Source organism: Globicephala melas, chromosome 10, assembly GCF_963455315.2.
Source record: "Globicephala melas chromosome 10, mGloMel1.2, whole genome shotgun sequence".
Classification (NCBI taxonomy): Eukaryota; Metazoa; Chordata; class Mammalia; order Artiodactyla; family Delphinidae; genus Globicephala; species Globicephala melas.
In genome coordinates this window covers 52,921,448-52,946,902 of record NC_083323.1, presented here as the reverse complement: position 1 = coordinate 52,946,902, position 25,455 = coordinate 52,921,448, and the positions used below count along the sequence as shown (strand labels likewise).

Below are 25,455 nucleotides of genomic sequence, written 5' to 3'. Positions count from 1 at the left end.
TCAGCTCGTGCCTTACCTCCTTCAGACCTTTACTCAAAAGCCTTTTCCTCAGTGATGCTTTCACTGAGGAAAGCATCACTAGGACAAGCACTTGTCTTGTCCTATTTTTTCTCTCTAGCAATCAGCACCATCTAGCGTACTCAACATTTCACTATTCGCCTTGCTTACTACCTGTTTTGCCGACGAGTCTGTAAGCCCCATGAGGGCAGGGGGTTTTGTTTATGCCTACGACAGTGCAGGCACCACGAAGAGGTGGGGACTCCACACAGATCTGGTGAATGAAGGAATGCCCACCTGCCGTACTCGGTCCCTGTGCCTTACACACGGTATCTCTGACCTGCATGGGGTCCTGAAGAGTGGGAACCAGCCCCTTCCATAGCAGGAAAGTTGAGATGTTGTCTGAAAGGGTGAGGTCTGGCTCTTGTAAACCCCAGTAGCCCAGGCTCATCCCACTTCACCATGCGGTATCGCCACAATACCAGCTCTCTTCCAGGGGACAACACCTCCCTTCCTCCCTTCTCGCCACTAACATCCAAACCACCTTTGGTCCTGGGGAGTCTGCGGACTTGCTCACACAAGCGAGGGCAAAGTTGAAGGTTAAATGCCCATCTTGCCCAGTGAACTCCCCGGAGCCAACTAACTACCAGATAACCATACACTGCACCCCAAGAGGGACTGCTCAGTGAATACAAACACCCTGTCATGACACATGAAAGACGTACATATACCATATCCTACTGATAACAGTTCAATGAGGCTCACAGTTAACAAAAACGAGTAGTGTCCCACTACAAACATCCGTACTACAAATGACCCCATCGCCAACCAAGTTTTCAAGCACTATTCACGACCATGACAGGGACCCCATGGAATAATAAAGCAAGTGGGTCCACCTGCATAGCTCCGTAGTAACGGATTTTGACCTGTGAAGTACCCTCATGTCATTGTCATTCTTGAAGTCAAAGAACATAATCCCATATGCGCTAGAGTTTCCCCCTTTAACCCAAGGCAGCCTCCACTCATTAAAGCTGAGGGCTTATCCCAGCACCTGCACTTACCCTTCACACTGCATTACTTTGGGTCTCTGACTGTATAATACACACAATGAATTGGACAAGTTTAACATAAATAAACTTAAGATGGATTGAGACGTATTTATAAATGATCCATCTATAGTCATTATTTCGACTCTATTAAGGATAACATCAAGAAGAGGAGATGTGCCCAAATAAAACACTGAAGAACTGCAGGTTGACAGCAGAAAAGAGGCTACACTCTTAAACTGAACTGGTATGTCACTTAAAAACCTCAACAACATAACTAAGAATTTAAAAATAACCTCAAAGGAACAGAAGGTGTTAAGACAGCAGTACAGTCATATCCTACCTGCTTAATACAACCTTTCTTCTTTAGCATGAAATGAGTATTGCTTTCTATGATGAACTTTCTAAAGACAAATATTTGGTATGCTGTTTACTTGTAGGCTTTTTTATGATTCAAATGTGTTCTTCTGCAAGATGAAAGCGGATCTTAGTGAGACAGATATTTCTTCACTGCCTGACAACTGAAGCTGAACTTACTGCAGCTCTTTTAAAACTGACAATGACAGAATTAAAGTAACAAAAGAGATCATGGGTTTGGGGGCTTTAAAGATGACATCCACGCTTCATCAGGTCCATGGGAAATAAAAGTAACAGCGATGAATAAAGACACCATCACTTATTAAACCTAATGTGAGTTCCCTTCTCAATGCCCAGTGGTGGCTGAAACTTCCAAAATGTTGATCAAAAAAAATTCCCTTGGGCCTGAAGACGTAATTTATAGACTACTACATTTCCCAGGAGTCTTGTTTCTCAGGATGGCCATGAACCTGAATTCTAGCCAGTGGGAAGGATGCAGATGTGATGTGTGCCTCTTCTAGGCCAGGGCCATTAAAACCTTTCCTGAGGGGTCCCTCCATGCTCTTGCTGAGGAGATGCCCCCAGTGACCTTGGAAGCCAAGTGTAAAGATGACAGACCTCCTTCATCCTAGGTGCCTGCATGCCTGAAAGAGACAAAGCCACTGCTTTTCTAGGCCAGTGAATTTGAGGGCCTATTGTTTCCGTACTCAGCCTACCAGATAGCCCATCATACAGCAGGAAATATTTGTACCTTTCCTTATACAAAGCATGAGATTAAACTCTTATAAAAAGAAGGAAAAATGAAAACAGTCACAGTATTTTTTAGATACTCCTAAAGTCAGAGAAACCTAGTGCTTAATGGGGACCATGAAAAATCAAATTATTTAGTCCCACATCCTTGCCAGGTAGTTATACAGTATTATACAGTATTTACAGTGAGAAAATACTTTTCTAAGAGAGAACCTACTGTTTTCTGTGTCAGCTCACTGCCTCTCTGGACAGCTCTCCCTGAGCTCGTATTGAGTACGATAACGATCACAGCAGTTCAGTGTTACAATGAGCGGTTACTGCGGCCCCGGCCCTGTGCTAAGAGCCTTCCACTCACCTGCTCATCTAATCCTCACCTGGGAAGTGGATACTCTCACCATCTTCATTTACAGATGACAAAACTGAGGCAAAGAAAACGTGAGATTGGCCAAGATCAGGTACAACTAGAAGTAGTAGAGCCAAGATTCAACCCAGGCAGCCTGCTCTTAACCACCACCCTGTCCTCCTGTGGCTGTCACCTCTGTCCCAGACTCATGGAGAGCAAGCCTTACCACTCCCCCCCATATCTGACAAATACCTAAGGATCTCTTTCACAGCAACACAAGTTATCTTTTCACATGGCGGAAAACACTCTAGATTGTTTGAGTTTTGCTTGATTTTTCTTTTTTTTCAATTTTACTGAAGTATAGTTGATTTACAATGTGTGTTAATTTGTTTGAGTTTTTCTCATTCCTCCCAACATGGTTCCAAACCCCTTCACCACTCAGGTTTCTCTTTGGACGGCTACTGCTCATTCATGCCCCAGCTGAACTGTGTCACCTAGAGAGGAACTTCATGTGTAAAATGAGACTAATAAGAGTACTTCCCCCACAGGGTTGGTGTGAGGATGAGTTAGGTTATTCAGGTAAAGCCCTAGAAACTAGAAACAGTGCTTAGGACAAAGTAAGCCAACCCAAACCATTAATTATTATTTGCTTTATACTGCAAATGCTGCAGCCTACGATTACATTAGGTTCTAGTGTCTACATCACACTACTGACCAGACTGAATTTACTGTCCACTTAAGTACATTTTTAAGTGTTTTGGGTTTTTTTGTTTTGTTTTTTTACCATTGATAAACTAAAACCATTGATAAGCTTCAATCCTTGATTCTGCTATTCTGCTAGATGACCCCGCCCCACCCTCAACAGATGTTACACTTTACCTTGACTGTGGTTAAACTTCCCCCGGTTAGGTTTAGTTCACCTTCCCAGGCACTAAAGGTATTTTTGAATCTTGCTAGTTCATCTTTCTTGGTTTCACATCATCAGCAAATTAGATGGTTAGGTGTTGAAAATTTTGGTGTAGGCCAGAATGGCCCACAGATAAAGCCCTGGGGCTCTCCACTAGAAAGTTCCTTCCTGTCACTGAGCCACTGTTTCCTATCTTAGCAGCCAGGGATAGATAAGGTCACTCTCTTGACCACAATCATCTCATGCCAATGTTTGTTAAGTGCAAAGACTCCATTTCCACCAAGTCCATGAGACTCCCCAGCCCAGCCCCTCAGTGGGCTAGGAGCAAAGGGGGGTTGCTAAGAGCATACTTGGTTGGGAGAGGGAACCACAGCAAGAACTACACTCTCCCAGGGGCCCAACAAGGGACCAAAAGTCTACACAGGAGCACATGTGACCCATTTCAGATAAGGGAGCTATAGCCTGCTGCACAGTGGGATGGGGGCTTCAGAACCTCCCAGCAGTCAGCGGGTGTCTGAGATGAAGAGCTAGATCATGCAAGAAATCCTTACCCCAGATCCCACTTTTCGAAGAAATGGACCTACGTTCTACAATATGAGGATGGCAAGAAGGAATCTGCAGACAGCTGACAGTGGTGCAGGCGGGGCCCCTCCACCTGTGTGGGACAGCACTGGGGCGGAAACATCGCCATAGAAGCTCCCCTGCGTGTGGTATGTGGCTGCAGTGGAGGCCGATAGATGCTTGACAGTGTTCGAAGTTTGATGTTTTAGGCTCAGGCCAGGAACAACTATGATTTTTATACCCTGAGGACAGACTGGCTTCTTCCTGGCTCCTCAGACTTTAAAGCAGTGGTTCTTCCATACAGCAAAATCACCTGGAGGGTTGCTCTAACACAGAGCGCTGGGTCCCATCCCTGGGTTTCTGATCTAGTAGGTCAGGGGTAGAGCCCTAGGATTTGCTTTTCTAACAAAAATTTACTTTTTTAACAGTTGCTACTGCTGCTGGTTTGGGGACCACACTTTGAGAACCACTGATTTAGGGCAAGGGGTGTCAGAAAGAAGGTTGAAAAAAATCCAAGGGGAAGAGAAAAGGAGGAAATCCAGAGAGAGAAGGCCTCTTTAGTGCCCTCTGCATTGACAGCGAGTGGCTTGATAGGAAAAGTAAAGACTGTTTTGAGCCATCACGTGGTCTCCACGTCTTTGCATGTATTTGTGATCATCTGATAGCAATATTTTCTTTCTGCTAGTCGCTTCTGCAGGTTATGGGTACAGCTAAGGGATTGTGTAAATATATACTAAAAAGATGGGCGGGGTGGGGGTACATGAAAAAAAGGGCCAAACAACACCTCAACTTTCATAGTAGAGAATGGTGGTAAATTATGGTTTCTTTCTGTTCCATTTTTCAGACATTTGTCAAAGAAAGTGAGAGTTGTGGTGAACTTAATGTAGTCGATGGAGGAAGATGAAATCTATTCTGAACTCAGAGGAAGGCTACTATCAAAGAAACAGCTCCCTGGCAGGTATGGACAGATGAACCACTTGTTAGCAATAAGCAGGTTCAGAAAGGTTCTCTGCTGGCCACTGATATCCACGCTCATAAAAAGGAATGAACAGTTTTTTTGCATTTCCTTGGGTTGGAAGCAGTTACACAGTTTCGTTATCTTACCACTAGTAAAGGGGTGAAGTGTGAGATGTGTAATTGGTTTTCAATCTAGAAGTGTAAGTCTTGTTTAATTCCTAGCTCCTATCCACAAGAAAATTCAGACTTGGCCAGAGGAATTCACCTGTGAATGCATATGGAAAGCTTTAACTTACGTGAGGGTAAATTCTGAAAAACTGAAAACGAGGAAAAGTGAAATAAAAGAAAACCATCCTGGCTGGTAGTACTGGCTTTGTTTCAAGGATGATCTGTGGCCTGCTTTTTATACAGAGCTGCTTCACAGACACATTGAACCTTTGCAGCCTTTTCCTAGGAGAATCCTCAAAAAGATGGCCCTGTATTCCTTGGATTCCAGTCACTCATCTTGAAAAAGTCTACATACCCTTGGCTGACAGAGAAATGGTAAGCAAGACAAAATGGGGGTCCGAATTCATGGCAGTTATCATTTATAAGACAGAATTCCAGAAGATCCAGAAAATGCTCATGTTATTCTGATTACCATCAAAATGAAAATGCAAAATTTAACATGTTCTCAGAGAACCCTGGGACCTTTGGAAGGGAATGGCAGCCCTCAGTTTGAGGAAGAGGCATTGCCTATATCGTCAATGAATAAATTGGACCACCCAAAGCTTACATGCTTCACGACTGGAGTGCATTTAAAATAGCTTCTAAATGCAACCATCCCCTCAACTACACCCCATAAACCATTTTATGTGAGATTAAAGATGCCATTGATCATAAGGTATGTCATTACTTGACATGCAAACAGTAAAGAAAAAACGTTAGTTAGAAACTGTTCATTTTGGAGACATTCAAATGTGAAAAGCAAAAACACCGCGTGAGTCTTAGCATGGATGGGACATCCCAGGGCACAGGGCATTGACTGAGAACTTGGCGCTCTGACTTTCATTCGTGAGAGGGATGGCAGCCCTGTTCCTTAGTAGCTGTGGGACCTTGGGCAAATCCCTTCACATCAATGTGCTTCAGTACATTTACCTGATATGAACAATGCCTACTTCTCACTAAATTGCTGAGAGAACTAACTATGATTGTCTTCTAGAGTATTTAACATGTACCTAGCACTTATTATCTGTCTTATCGCTGCTGTTACTTCAATCTGGCAAGAGTGGAATCATGAACTTAACAAATCTTAAATGGTCTTCTTTACTCTAAAGGAGTTCACCTAGTCTCAGTTGCCAAACCTTTAGACACTGTTTGAAATAAGTAGTAATGGCTTTGCCTCCTCAGTGCCTTAGCGCTCCAGAAATAAAATGAAATTATCTTCCAAAATGCAGTCAAAGCACCTTCTTAAACTGAAGAATCACTCATGGCCCGAAGGAGTGGATGACTCAAATACAACGGGTGACAGTTTACACACTGTGCTGCAGGACATCTGCATGCCACCAGTTCATTTTTGCTTGAAGTGAAAAAGCCGCCCACCATCTGCTTCTTGCCTAGTCCCTTATGATCCCCTAGGTGTTGAGTTGGCTGCTTTCGACTGGGAAAAATAAAGCAACTGGCTGCATGAAGTAGTTCTCTCACGACCCTCTGTGGCTGGTTACCTCGGTTGCGGAGGGGAGGGCAAGGCTGTCCCAGGCTGTACCACCTGGCATCACTATGGACCATCCCACACCGAGGGTGGTCCTTGACTCAGTAAGCCACATAGACCATCAGGAAGCTTCTTGTGAAGACAACCCCCAAGCACACGTGCCCCTGATGGTAAATCAGATGACTCACAGCTCATGAAGCAGCTCAAAAAACAGTTCCGAGATTGGTTCAAGATGGTGGAATAGAAGGACGTGCTCTCACTCCCTTTTGAGAGAGCACCAGAATCACAGCTAACTGCTGAAGGATCATCGACAGGAAGACACTGGAACTCACCAAAAGAGATACCCCACACCCAAAGACAAAGGAGAAGCCACAATGAGACAGTGGGAGGGGCGCAATCACAATACAATCAAATCCTGTAACGGCTGGGTGGGTGACTCACAAACTGGAGAACACTTATACCACAGAAGTCCACCCACTGCAGTGAAGGTTCTGAGCCCCACGTCAGGCTTCCCAACCTGGGGGTCCGGCAACGGGAGGAGGAATTCCTAGAGAATCAGACTTTGAAGGATAGCGGGATTTGATTGCAGGACTTCGACAGAACTGGGGGAAACAGAGCCTCCACTCTTGGAGGGCACACACAAAGTAGCGTGCACGTCGGGACCCAGGGGAAGGAGCAGTGACCTCAGGGGAGACTGAACCAGACCTACCTGTTAGTGTTGGAGGGTCTCCTGCAGAGCCGGGTGATGGCTGTGTCTCACCGTAAGGACAAGGACACTGGCAGCAGAAGTTCTGAGAAGTACTCCTTGGTGTGAGCCCTCCCAGAGTCCGCCATTAGCCCCACCAAAGAGCCTGGGTAGGCTCCAGTGTTGGGTCACCTCAGGCCAAACAACCAACAGGGAGAGAACTCAGCCCCAGCCATCAGCAGACAAGGGGATTAAAGTTTTACTGAGCTCTGCCCACCAGAGCAACACCCAGCTCTACCCACCACCAGTCCCTCCCATCAGGAAACTTGCACAAGCCTCTTAGAAAGCCTCATCCACCAGAGGGCAGACAGCAGAAGCAAGAAGAAATACAATCCTGCAGCCTGTGGAACAAAAGCCACATTCACAGAAAGATAGACAAGATGGAAAGGCAGAGGGTTATGTACCAGATGAAGGAACAAGATAAAACCCCAGAAAAACAACTAAATGAATTGGAGATAGGCAACCTTCCAGAAAAAGAATTCAGAATAATGATAGTGAAGATGATCCAGGACCTCAGAAAAAGAATGGAGGCAAAGATCGAGAAGATGCAAGAAATGTTTAACAAAGACGGAGAAGAATTAAAGAACAAACAAAGATGAATAATACAATAACTGCAATGAAAAATACACTAGAAGGAATCAATAGCAGAATAACTGAGGCAGAAGAACGGATAAGTGACCTGGAAGACAGAATGGTGGAATTCACTGCAGAAGAACAAAATAAAGAAAAAAGAATGAAAAGAAATGAAGACAGCCTAAGAGACCTCTGGGACAACATTAACAACATTTGCATTATAGGTGTCCCAAAAGGAGAAGAGAGAAAGGACCAGAGAAAATATTTAAAGAGATTATAGTCTAAAACTTCCCTAACCTGGGAAAGGAAATAGCCACCCAAGTCCAGGAAGTGCAGAGACTCCCAGGCAGGATAAACCCAAGGAGAAACACACCAAAACACACAGTAATCAAACTGACAAAAATTAAAGACAATGAAAAATTATTGAAAGCAACAAGGGAAAAACGACAAATAACACACAAGTGAACTCCCAGAAGGTTAACAGCTGATTTCTCACCAGAAACTCTACATGCCAGAAGGGAGTGGCATGACATATTTAAAGTGATGAAAGGGAAGAACCTACAACCAAGATTACTCTACCTGGCAAGGATCACATTCAGATTCGATGGAGAAATCAAAAGTTTACAGACAAGCAAAAGCTAAGAGAATTCAGCACCACCAAACCAGCTCTACAATAAATGCTAAAGGAACTTCTCTAAGTGGGAAACACAAGAGGAGAAAAAGATCTACAAAAACAAACCCATAACAATTAAGAAAATGGTAATAGGAACATACATATTGATAATTACCTTAAACATGAATGGATTAAATGCTCCAACCAAAGGACAATGGCTCACCGAATACATACAAAAACAACACCAATATATGTGGTGTCTACAAGAGACCCAAATCAGACCTAGGGACACATACAGACTGAAAGTGAGAGGATGGAAAAAGATATTCCATGCAAATGGAAATCAAAAGAAAGCTGGAGTAGCAATACTCATATCAGATAAAACAGACTTTAAAATAAAGAATGTTACAAGAGACAAGGAAGGACACTACATAATGTTCAAGGGATCAATCCAAGAAGAAGATATAACAATTATAAATATATATGCACCCAATATAGGAGCACCTCAATACATAAGGCAACTGCTAACAGCTATAAAGGAGAAAATCAACAGTAACACAATAATAGTGGGGGACTTTAACACCTCCCTTACACCAATGGACAGATCATCAAAACAGAAAATTAATAAGGAAACACAAGCTTTAAATGACAAAACAGACCAGAAAGATTTAATTGATATTTATAGGACATTCCATCCAAAAACAGCAGATTACATTTTCTTCTCAAGTGTGCACGGAACATTCTCCAGGATAGATCACATCTTGGGTCACAAATCACGCCTCAGTAAATTTAAGAAAACTGAAATCATATCAAGTATCTTTTCTGACCGCAATGCAATGAGATTAGAAATCAATTACAGGGAAAAAAATGCAAAACACACAAACACATGGAGGCTAAACAATACATTACTAAATAACCGAGAGATCACTGAAGAAATCAAAGAGGAAATCAAAAAATACCTAGAGACAAATGACAATGAAAACACAATGATCCAAAACCTATGGGATGCAGCAAAAGCAGTTCTAAGAGGGAAGTTTATAGCAATACAATGCTACCTCAAGAAACAAGAAAACTCTCAAATAAACAATCTAACCTTACACCTAAAGGAACTAGAGAAAGAAGAACAAACAAAACCCAAAGTTAGCAGAAGGAAAGAAATCATAAAGATCAGAGCAGAAATAAATAAAATAGAAACAAAGAAAACAATAGCAAAGATCAATAAAACTAAAAGCTGGTTCTTTGAGAAGATAAACAAAATTGATAAACCATTACCTAGACTCATCAACAGAAGGAGGGAGAGGACTCAAATCAATAAAATTAGAAATGAAAATGGAGAACTTACAACAGACACCACAGAAATACAAAGCGTCCTAAGAGACTACTACAAGCAACTCTATGCCAATAAAATGGACAACCTGGAAGAAATGGAGAAATTCTTAGAAAAGTATAACCTTCCAAGAGTGAACCAGGAAGAAAGAGAAAATATGAACAGATCAATCACAAGTAATGAAACTGAAACTGTTATTAAAAATATTCCAACAAACAAAAGGCCAGGACCAGATAGCTTCACAGGTGAATTCTATAAAACATTTAGAGAGGAGCTAACACACATCTTCTCAAACTCTTCCAAAAAACTGCAGAGGAAGGAACACTCCCAAACTCATTCTATGAGGCCACCATCACCCTGATAGCAAAACCTGATAAAGATACTACAAAAAAAGAAAATTACAGACCAATATCACTGATGAACATAGATGCAAAAATCCTCAACAAAATACTAGCCAACAGAATCCAACAACACATTAAAAGGATCATACACCATGATCAAGTGGGATTTATCCCAGGGATGCAAGGATTCTTCAATATACACAAATCAATCAATGTGATACACCATATTAACAAATTGAAGAATAAAAACTATACGATCATCTGAATAGATGCAGAAAAAGTTTTTGACAAAATTCAACACCAATTTACGATAAAAACTCTCCAGAAAGTGGGCACAGAGGGAACCTACCTCAACATAATAAAAGCTATATACGACAAACCCACAGCAAATATCATACTCAATGGTGAAAAACTGAAAGCATTTCCTCTAAGATCAGGAACAAGACAAAGATGTCCATTCTCGCCACTCTCATTCAACATAGTTTTGGAAGTCCTAGCCACAGTAGTCAAGAGAAGAAAAAGGAACACAAATTGGAAAAGAAGAAGTAAAACTGTGACTGTTTGCAGATGGCATGATACTATACATAGATAATCCTAAGATGCCACCAGAAATCTACTAGAGCTAATCAATGAATTTGGTAAAGTAGCAGGATACAAAATTAATGCACAGAAATCTCTTGCATTCCTATACAGTGATGATGAAAAATCTGAAAGAGAAATTAAGGAAACAACCCCATTTACCACTGCAACAAAAAGAATAAAATACCTAGGAATAAACCTACCTAGGGAGACAAAAGACCTGTATGTAGAAAACTGTAAGACACTGATGAAAGAAATTAAAGATGATACAAACAGATGGAGAGATATATCATGCTCTTGGATTGGAAGAATCAATACTGTGAAAATGACTATACCACCCAAAGCAATCTAAAGATTCAATGCAATCCCTATCAAATTACCAGTGGCCTTTTTTACAGAACTAGAAGAAAAAAATCTTAAAATTTGTATGGAGACACAAAAGACCCCGAATAGCCAAAGCAGTCTTGAGGGAAAAAAACGGAGCTGTAGGAATCAGACTCCCTGACTTCAGACTATACTACAAAGCTACAGTAATCAAGATAATGTGGTACTGGCACAAAAACAGAAATACAGATCAATGGAATAGGATAGAAAGCCCAGAGATAAGCCCACGCACCTATGGTCAACTAATCTATGACAAAGGAGGCGAGGATATACAATGAAGAAAGGATAGTCTCTTCAATAAGTGGTGCTGGGAAAACTGGACAGCTACATGCAAAAGAATGCAATTAGAACACTCCCTAACACCATACATAAAAATAAGCTCAAAATGGATTAGAGACCTAAATGTAAGACTGGACACTATAAAACTCTTAGAGGAAAACAAAGGAAGAACACTCTTTGACATAAATCACAGCAAGATCTTTTTTGGTCCACCTCCTAGAGTAATGGAAATGAAAACAAAAATAAACAAATGGGACCTAATGAAACTTAAAAGCTTTTGCAAAGCAAAGGAAACTACAAACAAGATGAAAAGACAACCCTCAGATGGGAGAAAATATTTGCAAACGAATCAACGGACAAAGAATTAATTTCCAAAATATATAAACAGTGCATGCAGCTCAACATTAAGAAAACAAACAACCAAATCCAAAAATGGGCAGAAGACCTAAATAGACATCTCTCCAACGAAGACATACAGATGGCCAAGAAGCACGTGAAAAGCTGCTCAACATCACTCATTATTAGAGAAATGCAAATCAAAACTACAATGAGGTAGCACCTCACACCAGTTAGAATGGGCATCATCAGAAAATCTACAAACAACAAATGCTGGAGAAGGTGTGGAGAAAAGGGAACCCTCTTGCACTGTTGGTGGGAATGTAAATTGATATAGCCACTACAGAGAACAGTATGGAGGTTCCTTAAAAAAACTAAAAACAGAATTACCATATGACCCAGCAATCCCACTACTAGACATATACCCAGAGAAAACCATAATTCAAAATGATACATGCACCCCAATGTTCATTGCTGCACTATTTATATTAGCCAGGTCATGCAAGCAACCTAAATGCCCATCGACAGATGAATGGATAAAGAAGATGTGGTACATATATACAAAGGAATATTACTCAGCCATAGAAAGGAATGAAATTGGGTCAGTTGTAGAGATGTGGGTGCATCTAGAGACTGTCATACAGAGTGAAGTAAGTTAGAAAGAGAAAAACAAGTATTGTATATTAACGCATATATGTGGAACCTAGAAAAATGGTACAGATGAACTGGTTTGCAGGGCAGAAATAGAGACACAGATGCAGAGGACAAACGTATGGACACCAAGTGGGGGGAAGTGGCGGGGGGTGGGGGGGGATGAATTGGGAGATTGGGATTGACATATATACACTGATATGTATAAAATGGATAACTAATAAGAGCCTGCTGTATAAAACAATAAAAATTTAAAAACAAACAAAACCAGTTCCTGACCACAAGTAGTTTCCAAATCAAACCAGTGCAAAGGTTCTTTTTTCCTAAGTGTAAATAATTATGGGGTAGTGATCCTATGACAAAGATTTGCTTCACTCTCAAAACTGTCAAGATTTAAAGCAAACAGATGGGCAGCCAATATCTGAGAGTAAAGAAGAAAAATTAGCAATTAATCAGGGCTCTGTTGTCAGAATTCTCTGTTGGCTTGACCATTTGTTTAAACTGAGCCCTTGGATTCACGACTACTTGTCCATAAGTCATAATGGACCTACATTTACGTAGGTCTGATAAAAAGTCACTTAGCTGCTGTTTCTTGGGAAGAACTGAATATATTTGTAAACACAAACACCTATGTTATTAGTATATAAACCAGGCAGTGATCCTACATAAGGTGATACCAAATATGTATTGTTTATACAAGAGCTGAAAATACACTAACTAATAAGCGTCCTACAAGTTTTTTGGACAGTGCACACAATACAAACTCATATTGCTCTTACGTTTCTACATAACATATGACCCATAAGTGAACAGCAAACCCAACCCGTCAGCCGCAAAACCCCAAATTCATATCTGGATACTGGGGCCAGAATACTACAAATGTAATTAAGCTGATTAGGTTCTAGAGATGCTGTTTTCTCATAAAATAATTTGTGTAGTTGGTGGGGAGGGGGGTGTGCTTTACAGCTTTAATAAGGACAAAAGCACCTGTTAAGCTTTTCAAATTAGGAATAGCATGTAAAACATCATACTTCTGTGGACACTTAGAAACACAGGAACTTCAGTTACTTGACAATTTCAAAAACTGACTCTAAGAAAGATAAAATAACCAAAAGACCAACCTTTAGAGCACCACTTTACTTTCCCAAAGTGTCACACCTCATAGTGACAATCTTTAGAATGCCAGAATGTTTAGAAATTAATACTTAGTCCAATATCACCATTTTTATAGATGAGGAAATCAAGATCTGGCCTAGACACTGGCACTTAAAAGGGGGTGGGGTGGGACGCAAGGTCCTGAACAGGGCACTGAGCTTCTGGGAAGTAGGGCTGAAGCCCTGGCTGGCTGGGGAGGCAGCTCTGTCAGGGAGCTCAGAGCTTTGAAGCAAACTGTGCTCAAAAACGCGGACAGGGTGTTGGGGAGGAGCTGCTTCTCTGAAAGGCATAATCCAACATAAAGATATTCTGGGCATGGAAGTTGGGTTACCTTCCGAGCCTGGAGTTCTCTGGTGAAAGATGCTTCCCTGGGACGAGGGGCGGGAACAAAGCACTCGGTCACCACCTTCATCACTGGAAGGGCCAGGGAAGCAAACTCTTTTCGAAAAACACGGAACCAGACATCAAGACTAAAGGTGAATATGAGTGCAAAAGCTGTATCATCGATTCGGTTTTACACAGAACAGAAAGGAATCATCCCCTGACTTGCACATCTGTCTCCAGCAAACTCAAGATCCAGAAGTGAACAAGGGCTCAGAGGCCGGCTCCTCAGTGTGTACCTTACAAGGCCCCGGGAGATGACGATTCCTATTTTCAAGATGCTCCAACCCTGGGGAGGGCACAAGGGGCAGCAGATGTGCTGGTGATTTTCCGCTTGCCCCCTACCCTGGAGATGCAATCTTGGCCTGTGTCTGTGCCCTGGCTGACCAACCTCTCTGACCCTCATTCCAGCCAGGCTCATCCAATGGGAGGCCCCGGTAGGAGAAAGCGGGATAGGAAGAAGGAGAAGTCGGAGTATTTCCTCCCATTCTCTCCTGTGGCCCCTGCCTAGGGGCCCTCATCTGTGGGCCCCCCCTCTCCTGGGCTTAGCTGTAGCATTTCCTCCCTGGACCCTGCAGGCCTAGGGGGCTTCAATGCCCTCCTGGTCTCAATGCTCCTAGCCGGTCCCCTTTCACTCCTTCATTCAGTTGATACATGTGAGTTGGAGTCTGTCTCCTGCCAGGACCACTAGGGAATAGAAGCCATGAAATAAACATGGCATCTTATACTCACTTCCACTTACTTGGAAAAATTTTATATTGAAACTGAGACAGCAGAACAGAAATCCACATAAACCTTAAAAATAAACAGACCTTCCAAAATCTTCAAACTCCAAATACTGCTGCGTTGGCAGGTCACAGTCCTTTGGTCTCCAGAATCTTTAGTGGCAAGACAGGGAGAGGATGCTTAACTAGGTTGACTGGAAACTCCCTCAGGCTCTCCTGCTCTCTGGAATTCACTGATTGCCTGAGGGAGTCAGGGAAGGGGAGGGTCCGACCTCAGGGGAGGGCTAGACCAAGCAGAGATGTTGAGAAGAGGCACGTGACCCAGAGGAAGAAGCTGGAGGAATGACAGCATCTTTAGACCACAGCCCGTGTAGGGAAATCACTCATCCTCTGAGGACATCACGATTAGAGTCCAGTACTTTGACTGCTTTCAGAATAGAGTCGGCCTTTGGCAAAAAGTCCTGCTAGAAGGCCAACATATTTTGTTACTCAAGGGGTGGAGAAATGTATAATCCATATTACAACACTTTTCACAAAGTCTGTGAAAATTAATTTAATATCGACTAAATAACAGATGTGGCCATACCTAAAGTGAGCACGTATCAGTCATTTAAAAGAAGATTAAAACACAAGTCTATCTGATTTCTGGTAATACTGGATAAAGTAAGGGTTAACCACCATCTCTTGCCACAAATTCCTCTCAGTTGAACCCAGAAGAGAGGAAAATGCAGGCTGTAGGGGCACATGCATAAAAGGAGACACTCCTGGGCTTCTGGGAGGAGACACAGGGCAAAGTTACCGAGTAGAAAACGAACTAGCTGGGGAGTCCTCCCCAGGTCCCTCCAAACACCCATTTCATTCAAATCCCTTTCCTCCCTCCTCGTCTCTCTCAAATATTATGTCCCTGCTAATAAGCTTTCATCGAAAATCAGGTTCCGAAGTCAAAAAAATTTGGACACTACTGGTTTAGGTTAAACACAAGTATATATATATATATACGTGAACTGCTGCTACAGACAAGTAAGGAGAAGACCACCCATATCCTTTAATACCTTCCTGATGAGTCTTCTTAAATGCACCCTTATCCAGATATAGAAGGCTTATCTTTCTCAATATCTAATCCCAAGCAGGATTATTTTATTTCTAAGCATTTAACTTTTTAAAAAAGATTAAAAAATTAAAGGAAGGCACTGAACTTTAGGAAGAACCAGAGGGCTAATCTGCTTACCTGCTGTCCCCAGCATTTGCTACATACAGCTTCCCCAAAAGGCAAATCACGATGAGGGCTGTGCAACCACCAGATATACTGTATGAACTCCTCTCTCGTTCGATTTGTAGGTCCTGGAGAAGAAGACAAAGTTAGTACTGGACTGTACAGGAACAAAGACTGTCTTAGCCTTGCTCCCTCGACACAGCCCTAAGATCTGAGTACGACTCGAAGAAGGGACAAGAAAATCTTTAGTACTGGCTTTCTATCAACTGACAAGCATTTCTGGAGAGGACACTGGCATAAAACGGTCGCCTACCAGACCATGTGCGGACCAGAGACAGGAAACAAGGGAAGGCAAACAGATCTAATCAGACAAAAATGAGAAGAATTAAACCAATTGTATTTAATACATATCATGGCTTACGGAAAATTCAGTCTTTGTATGGACAGCCTGAGCTGCTGTGTAAAACAGATGAGAGGCTAATAATGTCGAGTGCTTGGACCTGATCAATGTTTTTAACCCCAAAGTCTCCAGTAAATAAATTCCTTTACAGCTAGACGAGACAGGTGACTTGAAGGACTGTGTCCTCAATTCAACTTGGCAGGAGTCCACCCCCGTCTTACTGATCAAAGATAGAAGCTTCTGAACTCTGAACTAACGTCCTCTTCCCAAGGCCACTAATTCACAAGAGGGACACACACGCATAGTATCAGCCAGCCGTCAGTGAGCACTTCCTCTGTGTCAGGCAGTGCGAGAAGCACTTTACATATAGAATCGCATCTCATCCTCACAACTGTAACATTCACCTCACTGTTCAGATGCAGACAAGTGGGGAACTTGCCCATATTTACCCTGCTGGAGTCTGGATTCCAATCGGGGTCTCCTCCTCTAAAGCCTAGTATCTATTACCTGCCACCTAATGAGGTCTCCCCAAGGAAATTAAAAATAGAACCACATTCCTGTGGACAGAGATGCATCATCCTCCAGACAGATGTCTGTGTGAAACGCTGTGTCAGTGACAGAAGCCAGGGTTCCTTGACCTCAGACAAATGAGAGTCGTTAGGAAAATAAACCGAATGCTGGCCAAAATAATGGCAAATGTTCTCATCGCCATCTATTGTTGGGGCCAAGGAAGAAAGGACAGGGTGGGGTACAGAAGAGCAGGAAACGGTGCTCTGGCTGATTCTGAGGCTGCTGTCGGCTGACCCAGGGCCCGTTTGTGATGCTTAGAAACCCACAGAATTAGAACTCAGCTGCTTCAGCCAGCCTCCTGATGGGAAGCGGAGATAATTCAGTAATCCAGCATTTATCGGCAGCTGCCGTGCTCCAGAGGCCAGAGGCGGTAACATAAAGTCAGAGAAATCACCAAGGAGAAGCTGGAAACAGGAGAAGAGCCCGAGCTTTGAAAACAGATTAAGAACACAGTATTGGTCAAAATGTAAGGAGGGGAAAAGTACGAAGACAAGACCTGGGAGAAATTAACATACTGGGAATGAACTGAGTAAAGGTTAAGGGCCGGTGGAGGCGGGGGGGCGGGGGGGGGAAGCTGAGGAACCATCGGGAGGGGTAAGAATGAGTGTACTATATGGGACGTGATGGTTTAGAAGCAGGTGAAGAAGAATTCCAAAAAGGGGTTGAGTGAATGACAACGTCAAGTGCTGCAGACAGGTCAAGCACGAGGACCACCCCCAAAGACCACACTGAATTTTAAAAATTTATGTACAATCTCTGTATAAATTAGCTTAAAGGGGCTGTCAGGATTAAGTTAGACGGCGTAGATGAGGGGCTTCGGAGACCAGCTAGCTTCTCCCCACAGCCTGGATCCCATGACTGAGAGCAGAGACCTTTCTCGCTCAGTGCTAGATCCTCAACACCCATGTTGGGCCAAGTAAAACGTAATTTAATAAATATCTATTCAATGGGCAAATAAAGAAATACATGATAAAACGCCTGGGTTTCCAATTATCTCCCCACCATTTTACCTCTGCCTTAACACGAGACATGTGTCCCACCATTCATAAGTGAAAAGCTTACCACATGCATAAACACTCACTGAGATAATAATTAAGCAGGAACCCAGGCTTCTAATAACACGCAGTCAATTGACAGGAATGAATGAATGGTTCTTAGAACCCAAGCAGGGATGGCAGGAGGCTGGAGGGTGACACGGGAGGAGGGACACACGTCAGCAGGGAAAGACCGTCACAAGAAAATGAAAGACGGGAAAGAAAACACCAAGACGTCAGAAGTTCCGTCTGTTGAACCTCCAAACAGTGCATCAAAACAGAACCAGCAACCCTATTCACAAAGGAGTTTGCGGGTAGGTTTATGCAATTTTTTTGCATTTAAATAAATAAAATAAAGTTGATATTATGATAGATATATATTTCATCAAATTAATATAGAAACTGGTATATAAAGCCCACACTCCATACTAACATGTTTAATACACTGGAAAGAACTGCTCTAGCTACAGAAACTATCCTTTCACATCCAGAATCACTATTTGTTTGAATACCTAAAGTCTGAATGAAAGGCAGTTTTGAGTAAAAATCCTTTAAGCACCCAACTGCTTACGGACTGGAGTGTGAATGATGCTTGACAGACTTAAACCATTGGTGCGATCCAAAAAGTAGAGTCCACGTGAAAGAGCCGCCCACGTCAAAGAATTCCTCTGGGACTCAGACAAACAAGTTTATTCTGCATTGTAGGTGTCTTACTTATCATGGTTTACATCACCAGAAAATGATTATAAAATTATTTCATCTTTTAAAAAAATATCAAGATAGAGTGTTTGACACTAAGATTTTTCTGCTACAGCAGAGTTCACATTTGCCTTTCATTTAGGGGGAAACATTCCAGTTAGCCTGCCCATTGAATGCCTTGTTATGACATTAATAGCGTGAGTCAGTATTTTTTTCTAATTGATTTCATCATTTCTTTCATCTTTTCCTACCTTCCCTCTGCAGTTCCCCCAGCATAAGGAATGCAAATTTGGCAACATTTCCACATAAACAGTGGACCAAAGTCTAGCTATTTTTTATACAAGAAACTTCGCTAACAGACTCATGCTTTCATCACCTCCCGCCTCTGCGTGCTAATAGACATATGCGTGTGCGCTCAGACGCACACTTTAATTACATGTGTGCTCTCTGGGATCACGGTGAAAGGATTTGAAAGATGTGTTTCCACAGACTTCATCCGCCCTGTAGGATTCACTGACATGAAAATACGCTCTTTTATTTCTTCTTCTAAAACTGGGTGTAACTAGAACATATTCTAAAAATAATTGCTTCCCCCTCCCCTCCCTAGAAGACAAAATAGCACATTTTTTTTCCTACACCACCTACTCCTCTTTAAAAGATGCTTCACAAAATCTTAGTACTAAAAGGAACATTAAAGGACCATCTGGGTGGTCCTTCTACTACCAGATCAAACATGATAAATGAAGTCAATAAAGATATATTTACTGTTGAATTAACTACCTAATTTCTTCAAACTCTTAACTTTTCCAGTTAGCTTAAGCTTCTCACACTCTACATTTAAAAAAAAAATTTAAAAATGTATCCCTCAAGAAGTTTGGGTACTTTTTTCAAAAGATTAAGGAAATCATGAAAAACTGCCCACCGCTTGCGCTAAACAAAGACCGATTTGGAATATCTCCCCCATTTTAGCTGCCATGAACCTCAAGACATAAGTCTAGAATAAATTACCAGCAAAACACATGCACATACTATCATTCCTTTTCCAGTATGATCTAAAAGGATCAACTTAAGTGACTCAGAAGATTCCATTAACAAGATAATTGATTTATCTGTTCAATCAAGAGTCCCTCTCAAGGCTGCTTTCTACCTAGCAGGACTGATTTATCCTGTGTTGCATCTGTCTAAATATTACATTTAAGCAAGGATTATCTCTAAATCAAAGAATGGATCCAATTTTTAAGACTTGGGATTGTATTTTGCTCCTTTTTGTTGCAAGGAAGAATGAGAGCAGTGAAGGGAAAAAAGAATGTGTGTGAAAGGAGACTAATTCAGCAGGAAAGAATTGCAAGAAAGAAAATATATTTTTTGGGACCACTGTAATTTGGTTCTAAAGTCCCACAGATGATGCAGCTCCAGGATCATTGTTTGTTTCCTACCAATTTCAGGTCGCAAAAGGAAAGCAATATCAAACACCAGAAGGCAGCGAGTGTTGGGTGGTTTCAATAGGACCTGGCACCTCCCCCTAGCTGGGTTAAAACATGGTTATGAGCACACTGCTAATAGCGTCAGTCACAAATAATAAGATTCTGCATGGTTTTAGTATCTGGGCCTGATTTCGGTTTATTCTGAGAAGCCAATCTGTCAGCCAGGCAATGGGGAAGGGACAAACCAGCACTGCCTAATATCGCCACCTGCTGGCTGTTGGTGGAATCACATGCTCATTCCTTCTCGGAAGAACTTCCTGTTCTACTAAAAACAAAGACAAAACAAAAACAAAAAGCCTCTAGCTTAAATACAGACAGACCAACAGGTCCACTTACCATTACTATTCTAATTCTCAAAACCATTAAAATTTATAAACTATAAATTAGCTTTGCATTCGTCCTCCTTTTTCACCATCGTGTCACCATATGGTTTTTACCGACAAAGCCAAGCTGAGTGGTATTTCCAACCATTTACTCAGTGACAGTAAGATGTATGCTAGTTTTACAAGTTAAAATGTTGCCATTTTTCTCCCTTCGTAACAATCAAACCTCCAAAACATTCTTCACTGTAGCGAGGAATCTATACCCACACTGAAAAGGAAATAGGACAGAATTTTGAGATCCTCCTGCCTGTGTCTATAACTCAATTCCTGTAGGTAAAAAAGGTCATCACTGCTGACTTGCTTCTGATTCCTAGGAGGGCAAAGGTCTCCTGCAACTATACGAACAATGGAAGTGACTTCTTACATGACTCCCCTGTTTTTGGAGGGTATGGAAGTAGGAAGGAGACTGACATCAGGACTTAGAAGACATTTATCTTCTTCGTATCTGTCATCTTGAGCCAAGCAACCACCTAAACATAATAGGTGACAAAACTTAGCTGCAGAAGTAGGCATTGTTACAAAGTGTAGTTGGGAAGCAGAAATGAAGTCAGTCAGAAAGTTCCTGAGATCCTGGTCCTCTTGGAAGCGAGGGTTCATTTTCCACGGTGGACACAGGAGGAGCTGGCCACGCAGCCTTCACTCCGAAGGGAGATCCAAGATGAGATACAATAGGGGACCACAGGGCAGACCCACTTCTGCCAGCATGGATCAGAGGCCCGTGGTCAGAGGTCACCTCCTCACAAGCCACATACTGTGCCAGACAACCCCAGGATCAAAGAGAAGAGGAAAAACAGTGCCTTCAAAGAGGCTTACAGTATTTGATGAAACTTACCATCTCCTCTGGTCCACAGCGTTTCCCCCCCCCACTTCTGTTAGTCTTTATTTTTCGATGGGTACCTACTTTTTCCTAGAAATAGGTACTATTTATTCTGATCTGGTGTTTCTGAATCTTTTTATCCAATTTTCTCTTTCAGATAGATATGAACATTTCACTTAATGTCACTCAGAACATTAAAACAAATGAGATACTATCTATCGCTGTGTTCGTATAATGTGACGACAAATACCCCCAGATACAAAATCCAATGTTTTCCTTCTAGACCCCCATGGTGTCTAGAAGAATGCTGGTTATAAAATATAAGCAACTGAGGGCTTCCCTGGTGGCACAGTGGTTGAGAGTCCGCCTGCCGATGCAGGGGACACGGGTTCGTGCCCCGGTCTGGGAAGATCCCACATGCCACGGAGCGGCTGGGCCCGTGAGCCATGGCTGCTGAGTCTGTGCGTCCGGAGCCTGTGCTCCGCAGCGGGAGAGGCCACAACTGTGAGAGGCCCGCGTACCGCAAAAAAAAAAAAAATATATATATATATATATAAGTAATTGAGAAGGGCACTGGTGGGAGGTGGGGAGAGAGGAATGACCTCTGATTCTACTTTGCTGAACTGTCATAAATAAGGCAAAACCCCAAACGAAAGGCAAGCTTTGCCTTTAAAGATATTATGTTACATTCTGAATCTCAGGAGGGAGAGCTGCAAATATGTCATCAGTGTGGCAAATTTGAGGCTTAGATGCTAGGCATGGGGAATTTTTAGGGATTGAAAGTGCAGGAGAAAGCAAGAGAGCCACAAAGCTGAAATGACTGAATCTTATTCAATATTGAGTTTTCCTATTACAGGGGATCAGAATGGCATAAAACCTGCAATACCTAAAGAACACCTAGAAAGTTAGAAAGTAGCTGGCTGTTGTGAGGAAAAAAATTAAGAATGGCCGGGAGATTCCAAACCTGCTCCCCTCGGAAAGGTCTAAAGGAGGAACCACCAAGGTCAGGCCAACAGAATAAGGAAATCAGCTGTGTGTTGAGCATTTCAAACCAAAGTTTACCTTTAAACGCTGACTCTCAAAACCTAATAGCGAGAAAGGGTGGAAAGAAAAAGTATTTTTTATGAGTTGACAATGGCCTTCCGTAGTATGCGGTATAATTTCTCTGTTGTAAGTTCTGAAGCTCAACCCAAGCTATTTAATGGCCAAGTCAGGCACTTTTCTGTGACGCTGGAGTAGATTTTTCCTGAAGTCCCTGATGAAGCAAAGAAAAAAACTAGAGCATCTCTATAATTAGGGTAAACATATGACATCATTCAGACAGGGACACTTTTGAGAGTAAAAGGGGACAGTATTAATAACTATTCTGGGCCAACAGGCATCAGCTGGCTCAGTCCCCAGCCGTGCAGGAGGCAGGGCCACACTGCCAAGAACCAGGAGAACCAAGGAATGATGAGTATTCTCCCTTAAAAAGTCCAAGCACATGGTGCAAAGCCCAGGTAGCAGGCATGCTGGGGGCTAGACAGACAATCTGGGAAAAACGTTAAGTGTGAAGAAGAAGCTATAGGGTGGGGTGGATTAGAAAACAACAGAATGGCTTAAGGCCCAAAATCCATATTACGGCACAGCAAGTCATCCACAGGCTGGTTACAGATGGCCTCTCCAAGTCCCCTTACAGCATCCCTGCACTTGGAATCTGCATCTAACCATGGTGGACGTCAGCTCGCTGCCTTCGGCCCATCTGGGTTCTCTCCGTGATGTGGGTCTTCACACAAACGGCTGTCTCTGCCCAGAGCACTCTCCCAGCTCCCACGTTCTGTCTGCTTTCTCCCTACTCTCTGACAGCACTGCTTCTCCAGGGAACCCTACTTCATCTCTTTATCAGATTCCTACCTACTCTGCATTTCTTCTCTCGAGGCCCTTCCCATTTATAGTTTATCTGTTTAATATCTGTCTTTGCCTAATTTCTTCCATGCTTTTTTCCCAGCTAGCCCTGGCTTAGAGTTAGTTCTCAACCAATATTTATGGATTGAATGAATTACACAGGAAAGCGATGTGATCTTTTCGCTGGCAACCAAGTGTCCAAGAAAGATTTCTGGTAATGAATCAGCTAGTGAAAAGTTATTAAAAATTTAAAAAACAAGAATGGGGCTCTTTACTAAGTATGTTTCTGAATGAGCCTCTCAAGTACAGTAGGTGCTAGGAAACCTGCACCATTAACGGGCAGAAACAGTCTGAGATCGCTGTGGAGGCTTGACTCAATGTGACATTGGCCTCTAGTGGATGAAGTGGAGAATACAGCAGTGCGAAGTAAAAGATACCTCATAGTGCTAGCAATAACCGAAGGAAATAAAAAAGCCAAAATTTCTTCTGCTTTTTTCACTTCTATCATGTAAACTGACTTCTTCTCCCGTTAGGGGGAAGGTCCACTGTCAAACTGTCACCTCAATTCAATATTTAGCTTTCTGAGCATCCGTGTTTAGAAACAGCTATTCACGTCAGAGCCTCCATGACAGAGGGAGATTTTTATACCAAGCCCAAGGAGGAGTCCATTTTTCTAACCTTGATTCCTTTTTTTCCTAAATAATCTTTTCTTGCCTCCTGGTGTTTTTCTTGGGATTGAAGGCTACCAGATACTCCTGACATGGAGGTGCATTTTAAAGCACCTGCTACTCAAAAGGGTAAATATGTGACAAGGAGAGAAACGTTGGAACCGAAGAAGAAATGAGCTAAAGTGAGGAGAGACTGCAAATTAGAGGCATGAGTATATGAACAATTCTCTGCCTTGTAAACAAATCAGATGATGCTCTTTAATATTATTTACTTTTCTCCTCTCATTAGCACTCAACCTGACATCGTGAGATCCTGGAATGTGCACGGGGTGTACATTCAATTCTGCAGAGATGCTTCTAGCTGCTCCTGCTCTACCTAAGAGCTTGTCATCGCTTTTTAATCTCTAGGTTATAAGGACACTACTGCCCACTCACCTTACTCTAGTCCTTATAACATCTCTACATATCTCCTACTGTATCTGCATACAGGATGCTGCTCAGGAGAGAAAATCTTTGGAACCCAAATAGTTGCCTCAGTATAAGTGAGCTCAAGGGGGTGGCACAGAAGAGACCTTCTATGTGCATTCTCACCGGGCAGAGGGACAAGCAGGGGACACCGGGAGGGCAGCTTAGTGTGTTCTCAGGAGGGAGGCTGAATCCCCTGATCAGATATATTCAAATTTAAATGTACAAACAAATCCACGTTCCCAAGTAAAACAAAGAATTCTTGGATACTGGCTCCCACTTGCTTTAAGCAGTGGGAACCACACTGCCAATCATGGGAAAACAGCTGTTCTCAGATTAGATCTGTACAGCAAGCGTACTTCTGAACACTTTACTAAAAGCTCCATTTCCCCAAACACCTGGAATTCGTGTACATACGTGTAAAACAGATGGCAACCGAGCTCACAGTTTCAATTAAGTTCAATCCTACCAGCCGGCATCCCTAAGAGTTGGCAGAAAGAGGAGCAATACGCGTCCATTTAATAAGCCCATCACCTCACTCGCTATCCCGCTTCCATCTTCTTTTACACCTTTGCCGGCACGGGAGGCTGGAACTCTCTTGCTGCCCACTTGTTTTGAGAATGGAAGCCCTGCTGTAAAAGGAGCAGACGGAGGGGACCATGCAGCAAGTGGACAGGTCAGAGACATGCCCTTCCAGGGAACTTTCTAAGAAACAAGTATGTGGCTTAAGCGACCACCCGGGCCCCTGCTGCCCTAGAGTCTTCAGTGATACCTACCATTTCCTTGAATGCGCTTTCAAGAGCCCCGATGACGAGGCACTCGTGCGGGATCTTCTTCTCGGTGAAGAAGCGCGTGGGCGGGGTGCTGGGGGAGCCGGGGGCGCCCACCCCTCCGCGGAGCGAGGCCGCGCGGGTCAGAGTCCGGCTGTTCGCGGGTGTGTGGTCGGGCTCCTCGCCCAGGCAGGTGGGCGGCAGCACGGCCGAGTTCTTCAGGATCTCCACGATGTCCTGCAGCTGCTCCGTGACGTGGTGCTGCAGCAGGCGGGATGCCACCACAGCAGCCCCGGACCCCGCGTGACCGTCAAACAGCGACCAGTAGTGGCAGGAAACGCCTTCTGATTCCTGCGGGAGGAGGGCGACAA

The 25,455-nt window shown here is 42.9% G+C and overlaps 1 protein-coding gene across 5 annotated transcripts in view; it reads right to left on the bottom strand.

Moving 5' to 3' along the window:
* Positions 1–25,455, bottom strand: part of PPM1H (protein phosphatase, Mg2+/Mn2+ dependent 1H) — a 264,363-nt gene that overhangs the window by 117,620 nt on the left and 121,288 nt on the right. For all 5 annotated transcript variants that reach the window (XM_060305782.2, XM_060305786.2, XM_060305783.1 and 2 more), the window contains exons 3-4: positions 25,091–25,435; positions 15,926–16,038 (exon numbers count right to left, since the gene is read on the bottom strand). In XM_060305782.2, the coding sequence (XP_060161765.1) occupies positions 15,926–16,038; positions 25,091–25,435 (458 nt within the window). The remainder of the gene's footprint in view (positions 1–15,925; positions 16,039–25,090; positions 25,436–25,455) is intronic.